The sequence below is a fragment of the Eutrigla gurnardus genome (assembly GCF_963514095.1).
Source record: "Eutrigla gurnardus genome assembly, chromosome: 21".
NCBI lineage: Eukaryota > Metazoa > Chordata > Actinopteri > Perciformes > Triglidae > Eutrigla > Eutrigla gurnardus.
Window position 1 is genome coordinate 20,109,956 of NC_139932.1, and position 15,141 is coordinate 20,125,096.

The 15,141-nt window shown below is 42.8% G+C and overlaps 1 protein-coding gene across 1 annotated transcript in view; it reads left to right on the forward strand.

Annotated features, from left to right (window-relative positions):
- LOC311032467 (chemokine-like protein TAFA-2) overlaps positions 1-15,141 on the forward strand; it is a 47,475-nt gene that overhangs the window by 23,260 nt on the left and 9,074 nt on the right. Inside the window, exons 2-3 of the mRNA XM_084039264.1 lie at positions 7,358-7,461; positions 14,118-14,273. Of these exons, the coding sequence (XP_083895390.1) occupies positions 7,359-7,461; positions 14,118-14,273 (259 nt within the window). The 5' untranslated portion in view covers position 7,358. The remainder of the gene's footprint in view (positions 1-7,357; positions 7,462-14,117; positions 14,274-15,141) is intronic.

Consider the following 15,141-nt stretch of genomic DNA (forward strand, 5'->3'; position numbering starts at 1 on the left):
CACATGCCTTGTGCATTTCAAGGCAGCGTCTTCCTACAATTGAGGGGAAAGCGAAAATTGAATCTTACACTTTTTAAAATGATTACTGGCAGCAAAGTAAAACACATTATGGTTTTTACTGCTAAAGCTGCTTTACAGGCCGAGATATTTATGGGGGTAAAATACGCCACGCATTAGAAGCCTTAACCCCACTACACTAACGTTACCATCAGTAACGGGTATAATATCGGGTATATTTCACCCGATATTATATAAAAAATACGAAATACTTCATCAAAATAGATTAAAGTACAACAATAAATGATGAATTGAGGTACTTTACTTTTATTTCTCACTATACGATCATAAAACGAAAAAAATCACAATCTAAAAATCACTAAAAAATGAGGGACTCGTTGCCAAAATAGTCTTAAAAATAAAAATAATGGAGTTAGGGACTTGTTATCTGGCCCACCCGTCCCTGGGACATGTGAGCCCTATCCCATGAAGTAATTTCCATATTACCTGTCCCTGCCAGATAAAGTCTTACCCTCTATCACTAACGTCGGGTGAAAATCACCTGAACAAAAAAAGAGGCACAAACCCATTGTGTGTGAAAATCACCTGACGTTAGTGGGTTAAATAGGCTCCTCTGTACGATATTCAGAGCGTTAATAAAAACGTATATGTTAAGATATTGAGGTTAGCTCACGTATCTGACGAACATGACTGGAGGGGATCTTTAACTTTGGATTCGTCCCGTTTTTTTTGTACTCGATCGACATGGTTCTTCTTAGGAAAACACTTCCCGACAACACACTGTGCTCTGCAGCGATCGCTGAACTTCCTTCGTCACCTCCGCCCACCACACGCTGAGAAGATGGCATGTAGTTCACTGGCGTTGCTGCACAGCGTTGCTGGCTAATGAAATCCTCCAAATGAGGTTGTGGTGAGAACATAAATCCAGTTAACAAGCAAACTAAAACAATCCTTTATTTATTCTGGTATTCTTTCTTACTTGGTAAATGTTTTTTCTTTTATCCCTTGGCTTTCATGTCCGAATGAGTCATCTGTTGTTTTTATGTGATCCGACATCTACATCGACCTGCTTCTAAAAATGTGAAACATTATATTCGTCACCTCCTGTCTTTGTATAAGTGACCATATCACTGGATTTTCCCTCCTAAATGTGTCACTTTTAATGAAGCCTTTGATTTTCAGTCATTTGAGCGTCTTTCAGAAAAAAATCTGCTGCAAAGAGGATTTGCATTTTTAATTACAACCACCTTAAAAGCTGCAAAAAGCAGGTGAAATATAATACGTCCTTCTTCCTTTGCACACGACATCTAGTGTTAATAGGCCAAGGACGATGGAGTCTTACTCGCTAATGAAAAGCGCCGCGGCTTTGTGTGGGCTCATCAACGTCGGGAAAATAAGTGACACAAATGGGACAACTGAGAAAAAGAGGTCATAATCTGAAATCTACTGGCAGTGTGCGATTTGACGTTAGTGTTCAGCATTCACCAAATCAAATATTCGACCTTCCTCTCACACATCTCTGTGAGCAGATGATTATCCTTCACAAGCTCTACCTGTTGTGATGCCGTTTTTGGGGTTTCACTGAGCTCCTGGCAAACAGAACACAGTAGTGGCTCTAAATCTTTTTCCTCTGCATACAAAACACAGAATTTGCAAAAATCTGCCACCAGCCAAGTGTCTCCGCCATGGAAAACGCCTAATTACGTCTGACAACTGAAACACAGCTAGCTTGTTGTGTTTCTGTGCTATACATCGGTACAGTAACTTTATTTCAGAACAAGAAGAAGAAATTGAAAGTGTCAACCTGAGCTAATTGTTAGCTGCCGGACCAACATGCTAATTAAACGGTAAAACCAATAGCCTAATGCTAACCTCGAGTAAGTACATGAAGGATACAGTAGGGGTGTAACGGTACATGTATTTGTATTGAACCGTTTCGGTACGGGGTGCTCGGTTCGGAACGGAGGCGTACCGAACGAGTTTCCATACGGACATATTAAGTAGAGGACCGCATGTGTGGAGCGTGCTGCAGCCGCACATGTGCAGTTGCGCACACCGCGACAAAATAAACAGCAGTAGTAGCGGACGTCATGGCTAATGCCGCTAGCGTCGGCAACACGCCAGAGTTGGAGGACCCTCCCGTGACATTAAGGTCTCCCGTTTGGGAACACTTCGGCAAAGCGGTTTGCCGACATTGTTCATGTGAGGTCGGGTATGTTTCTGGCAACATGTCAAACCTGTTGACGCATTTGAAACGGCACCACCCCCACGTGAACATCGCTACAACGAGGAGAAAGACAAGCGTAACGTTAGTGCAAACACAGCTCCCCACCGCATTTAAACAGCCTCTCCCTGCCCTGTTCAATTTTGCACATCAGATGGAGAAAAGATTTGTTTTTAAAAAAACAGTCTGAGCCTTATTCATGTTATTTAATCTGAGCAACAACTTGAAACTATTTAGTGTTGCAACTGTTCAATTTTGCACATCAGATGGAGACATTTTTTTAAAGAAACAGTCTGTTATTTTTATTTATTTTTATTTTTTAAATAAATATTTTAAATACTTGTATTTATATTTTTGAGCAGCATTCTAGCTCCAGTGCATGTTCCTACTGTTAAAAGCACAAAAGTAATAAACAACTAGCACATTTATATTTTGCATTTTGTTTTCTTACTGTACCGAAAATGAACCGAACCGTGACCTCAAAACCGAGGTACGTACCGAACCGAGATTTTTGTGTACCGTTACACCCCTACAGTACAACAGTTGCCTTTTTACTTAAATGACCTCTGTGTAGAATATAATGGCATCTAGTGGTGTGATTGCATAGTCATTACCTCGACGCTCACTCCTCCCTTTCCGAGACTGTGGCGCATAATTAACTAAATTAACATCATGCCGGATTGAAGAAGACTTGAAGCTAGAGATCAAGAACATAAACTCATGTTTACAATGTTTACTGAGAGAGTAAATCAAGAGAGAATTAGGCTTATAGACTTCCATGCAATCAGACTTCTTTTTGCAACATGAGGCATCGCCCCCTGATGGCCAGTAGCGAGAATGCAAGTTGAATGCACTTCAGCATGGCTTCACTTTTCAGAACTGGAGAACCCTACTGCCTTTTATTCCACTATATTCTTATATTTTGAATTGTTACCTTTATGTTGTAGTAAACCAGCTTAATTATACACACTGGATCTTTAATGCCAAAACAGTGCACTGCTGCACCTCCTTCTGCTGCGTTCTTCTGTGTTCTTAACAGTTATGTGTGTAATTGGGACAATTTAAATGTGTTAGCTAGCATGCTAATGAGCTGAGGCAGCCCTGATATGGCCACCGGACGGAGAAGAAGGGAACATAAATAGAAACTTTTTTAGATGTATTGTTTAGTCTCACTGTTGGTGTAAGAGAAAGAAAAATATTGGGCAAGTCTCAAGATTGGGGGGTTTGTTGACTGTGTCTCAAGACAACAGTAAGCAATACATTGTTATTTCTCCATCGACAGCAATAAAGTAAAAGTAGACTCCTGGGCAGTGCTGCACTTTGCCCTGTCAAAAACTTTCCCATTCATCATTTCTTTTTTTCTGTTTTTTTTGGTGTTAAAAGCCTTTCGTGAAAACTGGAACTGCCTTGTAATGTTGATTTAAAATGATGCTGTAACTGAACTCCAATAGAAAACATGATGCATTTGCATTATTATAAGAAAGTCATCAGTAAGGAAATCCAATTGGCTCTGTTGATCATTTATTAGTGGACGAGTGTAGCGAGGCGGCTGAAGAGCAGAGATACGGTCGGCAGCATCACTGCTAAACCAAATAAATGACTTATTTCTCATGATTTAATTGAGCCGGTAATGTGCTGCGCTTGTTACAGTAGGGACTTTTCATCTCGGTGAGTGTTGGAGGTTTTTTTTATTTAGTTCCTCAGTCCGCGTGTCCGTTCACCAAGATCAAGTGGAGTCTTTTAAAGCGTTCTCATCGGTCTGCTGTCATTCAATCCGTTTCACGGAGAAGAAGGGAGCGAAGGGCCGGGAGAAACGATGGAGACGACTTGAGGTTTTTTTTTGGTGGGAGATGGGGGGCTTCATTCAGTTTTAAACAAATTCACTTTGTACTCTTGAAAGGAAATCCGATGATGTACACCGCCGGCTTATACGGCGAACTACCGAGCAAAACTCTGCAATCTCTGCATAAATTTGAGCACAGGAATCCAAACAACTACGGTCAAAAGAACGCAGATTATTCCTCAATAAAAAAGGTGTTCATTTGCATCTGAAAGTCTCCTCAAGAGGAAAACTCTCTCCGTCTCCGCTGGCGAGGAGGAGGAGGAGGAGGAGGAGGAAGAGGAGGAGACGCGAAGCGCCGCAGACAATCAGAGGATAATTACACATTTCATTTGAGCTTCGGTTTATTAGTATTTGTTTTTTTCATCTGCCATCCTCCAAACTTCAACGTGTTGTTTGTTTTCATGCTCGTGGCTAAATCATCTGCATACATTATGTGTTTAACTTCAGGGCCTCTTCTGTGACATTAAACAGTATACATTATACATGAAGTATTGTCAAGGCTTAAAAACTTCCAACCAGTCAAAACTGCTTCTGAGTCAATTTGTTTACATCTTTGTTAAAAAAAACCCTGCAATTAAACAACCCCGGTGGCGATAAAACTATTCAAAACGGATACAAGAAACAAATGAAATCCATAATCATAATACTTCAAAGTATTTATTCCCAAGAGAATTCACTTTATTGGACTTCCAGGAATGTATTTGAAGAAAAATCTGCGATGCTGGAGCTGCTCATCATCATCCATCGTAAAGGAATGATTTAATATATTATGTGCCTTCTCTTTGACAGCGAGATGAGGAGATTTATATCATGTCTGTTCAAGTAGAGAGCTGGTGTCAAACGCCGTTAGCCTAGCTTAGCATGAAGAGGAATTGTAGTCGACCATTAAATTAATCGCCAACGGTTTGAGTATTTTTTTTTCCAGACAAAAGTACGAATTCTGATTCCAGCTTCTTAGAGTTGAATATTTTCAGATTTCTCCGACAGTGAACTGAATATCTCTGAGTTGTGAACAAAACAAAACATTTGGAGACGGCTTTTCACCATTTTCTGCCATTTTAAAAGACAACTAATCGATTGATCGAGAAAATAATAAAAACAATGAAATACCTTGTTTCCACAACTATAAAAGGCACCAGACCTCTGTGAGCTGGAAACGAGAGCAGCTAAGCAGACATTTATTCATCAGAAAAACACGGTGAAAACTGAAGAACAGCCAGGTGGTTTGGATCCGTGCGGCGGCGGGTCCTGTTGTATTTCTGCTAAGTTGCCGAAGACCTCCAATTCAAGGTCGTGATGTAAAAATGGCCTCAAACTGTAACAAATCTCCGGCGACTCGCTCCGACAAGCACACCGCCGCACCAATGACAACACAGCACATTCAGGGACAATGAGATGTCATTTATAGAATTGCACCCTCAGACAGCACCCAACAAATGATGCTCTAGGGCTCTGCTCTGCACTCTGTCACCAATGGCCCTTCTCACACACACACACACACACACACACACACACACACACACACACACACACACACACACACACACACACACACACACACACACACACACACACACACACACACACACACACACAGCAGCAGCAGCAGCATCGACTGGCCACCATTACGAACCAGCCTCCATTTCTTGGCTAACCAGCGGCCGTAAATCTGTCGCCATGAAGGTGAACATTAGCTCCCACCGCTGTAATACAAGTGCTTAAGTGTACGATTTGATGTCCATGTGAGTGAAGACGTGGACCTCACCTTTACATCGCAATCACACTCAACATTCCACTGACTCTCTCTCCCTCCATCTCGGCCTCTCTGGAGGTCCACGTCATGGCGGCGGCGACGATAAAAAACACGCCATGAGAGATCAGTCCAGTCCGTTTTAATTGTTCAGTGTGTTTTTATTCCTCCTGTGGACAAGCGGCTAAATTATTTGGTGTTCAGATATTTCCAGCGTGCCCAGCGAGCATTCTGGGAGATCATCACTAATCCGAGCAGATAGGGCGGGTTGGGAGAAAGCGGGGTTACAGTAGTACAAAATACTACCAGCAAAATAGACTCCAAGTATGCAAGGAGGGAGTTATATTATTTATCATATTATTGGATTGTTAATACTGAAGCATAACTGTATTAGCAGTATTTTGTTGGATTAAGTCGGTCAAGACGAATTATCAAATTCTGGGCCGACATATTGGTAACAACAACAAACGATGACTACATTTAAATTCTACTTTCTTAAAATGTAAAATGTAGCACCAGCTGTCCCCTAGTATGCTAGCTACCATGCTAATTCCACCATGCTTTAAAGCTACAGTGGTTACGCAACGTTACAGCTTCTCCGCTCGACTTTTGCCGTGAGTCGGTTTTGGTTTACATGAACGCTAACAACGGTCGCTATGGTAACGGATTGCACATAAAAAAATGTCCCGCCACTCTGGATTTGAATGGGAATCTAAGTTCTACTCCTATTCTATTACTATGATGTTCTTTGTGCGTACACATTTTGCTTATTCTGACATTATTTCAGGAAAACATCGAGTCCCGTCTGTCTGCCATGTCGACACGTTACTAATGACTCCGACACCGGGGAAAATCTGGGCAAAAGGTTGCATCCGCCTCGCCAAAATAAACTTAATTACACAAATAATCCGAGCTCCCCAACGAGGTTGAGCCAATCTATACGTCAATGCGGCAGACAGATAAGAGGCGGTAAATAAGGCGTAAACGCAGCTTGTAACATTGTACGCTCGCGCCATATGACACCGCGCCTCTTCCAGTAATTACCGTAGCGCTCCTGCACCCCCCCAGATTGAAATCTGATCGTTTGTCTGTCAATGATAACACTGTGCCAGATGGTGTGCGACGTGGCCTCGGCTCCAGCACTTCATTAGGGGAGAGCGGAGGAGAAGAGGGGTACAGCGGTGGATTAGTCACCGCGGCCCGCTCACTCCTGTAGCACTCTGCTGCCGTGGAGGCCAGAGAGGCTTACCGAAGCCTGGCGGGGCTGCAGAGGGTCTTCACCTTCTGTTCATGTCCGCCCTAAGAGCCTCGCCTTGGAGGAGGAGAAGAAAGGGAGGGATGTGGAGGCCGTGATCCAGGGCACATTAGCAGCTCCAGTTTGAAAAGAAACGCAGAAACTTCTGTCTTGGTAAAAGCAGACGTGCATTCAGAAGCTCCCTCTTCTCGTTCAATATAGTCCTTGAACTCAACACGCTGTGGTAAACATGCTGCCCACGCTAACGCTCTCTTTTTTTCCCCACAGGATGAGTGAGCGATACACGCAGGTCGGAAGTAAAGGGGCTCTACTCGTAATGGTGCTCGTGATCAGCGTCTTGGAGATGACCGTACCGACGGAAGGAGCTACAGGTGAGAACGTTAAAGACTCAATCTAGGGTTTGAGCTTGGCTGCGTATTCTCACGTGTACCGATGGAGTTTACTGAACGTACTTGAATGTTTCTTATGGGAACAAACGAGAATCTCAGTGCTGTTAAAGCTGGATAACAAATGTTTTCTGTGAAGTTTCATATATCTTCCTCCTCCGTGTCAGAAAGTTCCACAGTAGCTCATAAACTATTCAAAAAGACATCAGTTCCTTCCCGACTATGAACACACCAGTTTATTTTTGAATCAATCGCATATAAACCATCCTGCTGCTATTATACTAACAGAACGCGTATTGATCCCCAACTGAAAATATTTCCCAACAAACATTTTATTTACTCAACATTTGCTAAAAATAACTGAGCCTTTCTATAAAAAGAATGAAAGTATATGTTTGTGATCTGTTTTTAAAGATTTCCATATTGAGAGACTAATGAATGGCGGGTTTCGGTGCTTTCATGACGCCAGCCTCATCCCATAAATCACCGCTATCAGACCCACGTACCCCCGAAGTAGCGCAGTAGCAATTGCTTCACTAATATTCAGGGAATCGCATCCCAACAGACGGATCAAAAGAAAATAATGCTGGTCACATTTCCCACAATGCAACTCAATAGATAGATTCTTAGTGTCCCCGAAGGGGGAATTTGCTCCCACAGAATGTGCATTATAACACAGATCCATTGTGCAGTACACCGCCTCCATCATATACAAAGACCAACGCATAGAGATCAGCAGGCCACAGTATTCAGCACCGCTACAGACCGCGTATTCATGGGAGTCTGTCAAACTCCACATGTAATCTTTAATTACTGTATATTCTCCAAGCCCGGCCTCAGACATCCCTCATGACATCATCATCATCATCCCTGACAAAAGCTCCTCCGGAGCCGGTGGAGACCAGCGGCCGCTTTCACAGGCTGAGTCATCCTCTTAATGCCTGGCAGACGGATACCGATGAGTAAAAATCAGAGAGGGATGTTTATTCCTGTAGATACGGGGAGATTTTAAAAAGGCAGGAAGTCACGGCAGGTGAAAGAAGAAGAAATCTGTTGAAAAATCGGCTGTTGCGATTTTTATCCTATTACATCATTCTAGAAACGCTCCACAAAGTAAAGAAGAGCAAATAAGGTCAACGCTCTCCTCCACTTCTAGACAAAAACAACCGTTTCTCCATCAAAACTTCGTTGAGTCGCCATCCATCGAATCATTTCCTCGATTTGCTCATGGCGTGAAGCCACCGTGACGGCGTTGAGGGAAGGAACACCTCGCCAATGCGGCATCACAGATAAAATGTCCCGACAGTAAATGGTGGAGAAACAGCTATTTGGGAGGGAATGAGTCAAACTCGTCTCTCCCCCCGCCTCATTAAAAGTGTTGTCGAGTCGTCAGTAGTAAACCCGGGGAGATCAATTATGGCGACTCAGCAGCATTACAAGTAGAGGCCAACCCACATGTTTCATCGCCGGGAGTCCCACTGACAATACACAGCCTCAGGTAATTGGTGGTGAACGAGGCGGCGCTGCTGCCGGACAGGATGTCTGCTCGCGAGGAGCGCGATAAGAAGAAAAAAAAATCACACACTTCTCTTTGTCGACCAATTAGACGGGAGCGCGGCGCTTTGATGGGTGTGACTTTGATTGGCAGCGATCCCCCCCCCCTCCCCTTCCACTCAAGACGCTCATCATTTCAGGCAGGAAGTGGATCAGGATAATCTTGATTTCTCTCCGATAGCCGTCACAGCCCCCTAATTTCCCCTGGGAGTTATTTCTGTGTCTAAACCTGTTGTCATACGAGGGGATTAAATGAACCCGTCCAAAAGTAGAGGACATGCGTTTCTCCGAGTGTGCAAGAAGAAGAAGAAGAAGAAAGCCTTCATGTTAGCTACGAGACAATTCATGCACTAATGCATTATCGGGCTTTTCTTCTGTCTGCCAGTTATGTAAATTCTGTTTATATTCCTCTTATTATGTAGAAAAAGGTTTTATTTCATTAAGAAAGTTGCATTTGCAACAAAGATCAAATACTTCCCCTCTCATAACCCCGGCTGTCCCTGTAGAAATAACCCGATAAAAACAAGCGGAATAGAAATAGAAATAACAGCTACAAAATAAAATGAAATAAAGGGAAGTAAGGAAACGAGGTGACTAGAGTTCTGGCATCGGCCGTATCAACCATGGCCATCTTTTAATAAACTTGTCGCTTTTCAACTGTAATCTTGCACTGATTTTCCCCTGTGATGATTTTTTTTCTCTCCGTTGTGTTATTGTCGGAGGCTTCAACCAGGAAACCGTTTCCTTATTTTTCTTCTCAGTAAGGAAGATAAGTCTCCATCAGTGGTGTTATCAGGATCGGTTTCATCTCCTTTTTGGACGTTCTTCCACAGATCCAGGATTTGTTTCCAACTCCCCTTTTTTCCTGTGACCTCCATGTTGTTCTCATTTGACTCAGGTTGTAAGGATTTATAGATTTTTTGGGGTGTTTTATCTATTTTCATTAGCATCTGCTGTAATAGTAATAGCTGCTCTCCTGCGCTTGAACATGCTCCCCCTTTCAAGCTCACATTCCCTGTTGTGTTTATGCTTCTTACACTTCAAAAGTAGGTTTTAGTTGCTAACAATATCTCTGCCCCCGTTCCAGTCAGTCGTCGACATTGTGCACCTTTTAGGCCATAAAAAAAGGATGTGATGGTGATGCGTGGGAGTGAAATGATTCATGCTTTTTTATCTCCCAACAATATTAAATTGAAGGCTACAAAAAGCTTCACTGAAGAAGTTTTTCATGCAGATTATTGTGTTGATTCTGGCTTCTGTTGATGTCAGAGGCTACTTTTAACTCCTACATGTCATGTCAAACTTAATTACGTTTTTTTTTATGACAATGTCATGACATTCCCCTCAATGCTTCTGCTGTCCACAGCCGAAGAAGGCATTTGAATGCACCAGCATTATTAAAGAAAACGGAAGGAAGCACTCAGTGGTTTGGAGAAATGCAACGTCTTTGTTAATAATCACCGCTGTCCACGTTCACCCTGCAAAAGACCAGCTTGGTGGTCTACATGCTTCCCAGACCAACATCCATGGCCTTGATAATGCAGCACGTCTCTGGCCACGGCGTCGTCACGTTTCACGGCTGCCCAGATCGCGAGTTTAAATCCAGACCTTCGTGTGATCCCCGCAGCCACGTCGCAGCCTCGGATTTCAACGTCCACAATGAGAAACCACTTAGCGAGGATCCAAGCGGTGTGGCTGCTAAGGGGGGCTCCAACCTGAGTGGAAGGAAATATATTTGATGCTTTCCCACTCAAGTGTTTTTTAAGACGTGCAGCACTTAGCTGCAGTTTCCAGTTTGCCGTTCGTCTTCAGAGGCGCTTCCCTTACTGGTTGTAAACATTACACTGATGTACGACCTCCGGGTCCGGCTCGCTCCGTCTCTTACATGCATCAAAGATTGTTGCTTGCTCTGCACCTTAAGACTTTCCGCACTTTGTAATAAAAATGACTTATGTGATGAATACGAAAAGGAAAACAGTGCTAGCACCCTTGAGAAAGCAGTAAGTAACAGCCAGAGACTCTGCAGGACCCAACAATCAATCCACCAGCTCCGGGTTTTACATCCAGTTTTAGTTCCAGTTCTACGTCTCATTATGGACGTTTGTACAGAGGGAATCCCACTCAGTGAGCGTATCGTCACAGATCACTCCTCCACGTGAGAGCTGGTATTTTGGGATGAAGGAGAAGAAAATGATCAAAGCAATGATTATCATTCATCGCAGCTTTGTGAACGATACAACTATCGCATCATTTGCAGTTTCTCCTCCGTCCCCAGAGACCGGCGAGTAAAAGCTTCTCGAGCGGAGTCCTTTCTGAGAAACGGCCCGTCGTACAAAAGGATTCCCCAGAAAGGAACAAAAGCCTGCTAAAAACAATCGTGTCTGATGGTCGTCATCAAGCAGGGAGAACTTAATGTTTGTGCTACTTCATATTCACGAATAAACATGCTTAAAACTCATAAAACGGCAGCAAAACATATCACTTTACATTTAGTTAAGAAGCAGTTTGTCTTATTACATCTAAGATCTTTTCTTTGTGAAAATCAATCAATCATAAGGTCTCCCTGCATAAATAAAGGAGAAATATAATCCCCATAATGAAAATCCACCACGATCGACTTTCCAAAAGCACAACTTTTAGAAGCAAACAGAAAGTTGAGTCCTTTCCAGGACTTTTTGTGCCCCGTGCAACAAATGTCAGGTAAAGCTGAAATAAAACGGTAATACCGCAGACAACAACAGCAACAGACATCAACTACATCCTGGTTATGCAACACAACGGTGCTGGGAATCAAAATAATAGCTCGGGGCCGAGGTGAAATTATTCTTTTTGAAAACTTCAAGATGAGAGCACTTAGAGCAGGAGGATGTGATAAGAAGGGAGGATGTATGAGGATCTATTTTCTTTCTTCCTTCCGTTTATTACAGACATTCATTTCCCCATGTTTTAAAAATAATATGTATCTTGAACTTAAGGTTTTGTTTAAAAACAGCTTTTTGGACACGTAGCACTGGCAAAACAAGTAGAAAATTACCAAAACTAATGTTGATTCAAGCATTCAAATTTCAACCTTGAGATTTTGGTCGCTCCGTATATATTTCAGCGTCTGAATGCTTTTTTCACAAGCCGGGTCTGTGTTTCGTCCTGGACGTGGGCGGCAGGTTACACTTCTATTATAAAACAACTGACGGATGTTACGTAGCGCTTGCTCTATATTTAAACCTAAATCTGAATGCAGGACTTCAGCGGAGAGGATCTAAAGCCATGTCAGTCAGCATCAGCACCAGCGGACTGCTGAAGATTTAGACATTGGTACTGAAGTCCCTCAAAGTTCAAATTAAAATACTTTTTTTCTTCCATGTTAACTTATTAACAAGAGAGACAAGGGACCGATATGCAGCATAGGGGGTTTCTTTTAACCACCAGGACGTCCCTGAAACCTGTCGTTTAAATTTCACGGCCTCTATAAAAACTTTCAAAAGACGTGTGTCTACAAAAAAAAAAACACAAGTGCAGCAGCGAGTCCAGGGCCGGAGGGAGGGTTCTAAGCAGCAGGTTTATAAAGCTGGTGTGTAGGACAGACTGAGTCCAGAGTGAAAGACTTCTCTCCGAGTCTGCTGGTGAGGGGGGAAGCCGAGGAGGAATCCAAATCCAGTCAGCCTCTCAGTGTGAAGCGTGTCCTTTAGAGAGAGATACCGGCAGCGCTTCCCTCACATCTAAAACAGCAGCTCGGCTTGCAGTGTGTTGGTCTCCTCTTGTTCGGGGCCCGAGTTAGAGCGAGCGATCCCGCTGCGTTCGGCCGGCGAGCACCACCTGCATTATTTCTGATGTACGAGTGCAGGACCAGGTGGGGGAATCGTTAAGATCAATATTTGGGTGCATAATCAAAACTTTAGTTTCCCATCTCTTTTCTACCTGCTGTCCTCTTAAATACATTCTAGCTTCGCCGTCAGTGAAAAAGTTATGCAATCGTGGAATAGATAATAGATAGCGAGGAATATATAAATACAAAAACAGTAAACCTCGGAGAAGGTTGCAGGTTGGCAGGTTTAATATCGTTCAGAGCAGCCGACTCCGGGACTCTTTAGTCTCAGTAGTCGCTGAAAGTGAAAACGTAATTAACCGGGTTTGAGCGGAGCGGCGACAGTTTGGAACCAGTTTCACGCGGTCGTTTTGGATTTACTGTTTACTGCAGCAGCAGAGAGTATCTCAGCAGAAGGACACCTCAAGAAAATGTCACATGCAATTAAAAGAGAATGGAGCAGCTCAGGCTCTAAATAATTCAGACAATGGAGCGTGATCTGGAAATTGGCTCCAAATACTGCAGCGCTGCACTTCACATTTCTGATTTTCTTTATTTTTTTAAAGGCTGCTGCCTTTTGTGTAAAATCTGGACTTGTATCATTACCATCTCATACTTGGTATGATTTATTTAAAAAAGGTACATTTTGGTGCACTGTTAGGATGGAAATAATGTTCTTGATGAATGTTTGCCAGATCCTGATTGGTCCACTAAAATACACTGCTTAAAGCTGCTGTAATGGTCACCAGTTATACGCAAGGTGTCGCCCCCTTCTGGCAGGAAAAGTAACTACAGAAACACTGTTGACACTGCACAACCAGCAGCCCCTCAAAGCTCCAAAAATCCCTGGAAATTTCCAACCTAGTTATTTGGATAAAATGATCACATATTGGGAATCCAAATAGTTAATTTCTCCCTAAAAATGTATTAAAACTTCAACTGGGCAAGTAAATGACAATAAAGCAGCGACGCTAAGCAAAGAAAGCACACTTCCTTTTCCAAAACAAAACCTTACAAAATAATGCAAAGAAAAAGGCGAATAAATGAAAACTTTCACCTGAGCCTTCACAAAAATATATACGTTCATTAGAATAATTAAAATCATGATTGAAAACTGAACCCTCTGTGAGAAAATAATCCTTATTGTTAGTCTGCTGGTTATTTCTTCATTATGGAGACAGATTAGATGGATGTGGAGTTTTCTTGGACTGGACCCGAGGTGTGTGGCGGAGGGTAAATGACTGAATCCTCACTGACTGATGCTTGTTTCCTGTGGTTTCTCCAGCAGCGCACCATGTCCCGACGGGCACCTGCGAGGTGGTGGCGTTGCACCGCTGCTGCAACAAGAACAAAATCGAGGAGCGCTCGCAAACCGTCAAGTGCTCCTGCTTCCCCGGGCAAGTGGCCGGCACCACCAGAGCCGCCCCGTCCTGTGTAGATGGTACGCTCCGGCTGAATGTTTCATGGGCCATCATCTTTTCCTTTTTTTTTTTGGTCATTTCTACAAATCTTTGGGATTATTTTTGCTGAGGTGACCGAACACTAAAAATCACTTCAGTGTTATTTCTTCTAGAAGATGCTGTCTGTGTGAAGTCAGTCAGAGATCATCTAAGCACATCACAGTTTGATTTTTTTTGGGCAGAATACAACAGTGCAATATTAGGTATGTCACGATTTATCCTGTCCAAAATAATTGCGATTCCTGATATTACACAGATAATCTTCAAAATATGCTTAAAACATTTTAAATAAGGTAATCATGAATGATAAATCTCCCTGCATGAACAATAAATACATGGTTTTTTTTATAATACTTCCTGTATTTTTTTAGAAAGCTTACTCACAACGATATTTTTATCATCCTGATAATGAAAATTCACATTTTTTAATCGATCGTGAAAAAATCTTCACCATTTCTTAAAGTGATGGTTCGGAGTGAAATGGACCCTAGGTCATTTCCGACCATGACATCCAGCCAAACACCCCCTCGGAAGCATTTTTAGCGAGCATTGGTCAAGATAGCCGCTATCAGCCGAATGGCTTAGTACTAGTGCTATGGTACAGGGGGTATATCTCGTAAATTACCCCACTAATAATGCATGGAAGGTAACCAAACTTCTGCAGTAGTACACATAGGGTCTGTACTCACAAAACCAGGCATTTGAAAGTTTGTAGGTACACCAGGAGTTTATTTAAAAGAACACTTGCCTGATAGCTTCTATCCTCGGCTGCTATGCTACCGCAGCGTAGACGCTACTTTCGTGTCTACCCCGCCGATGCCGTGACGCGAGTTTCATGCGAGAGTATGA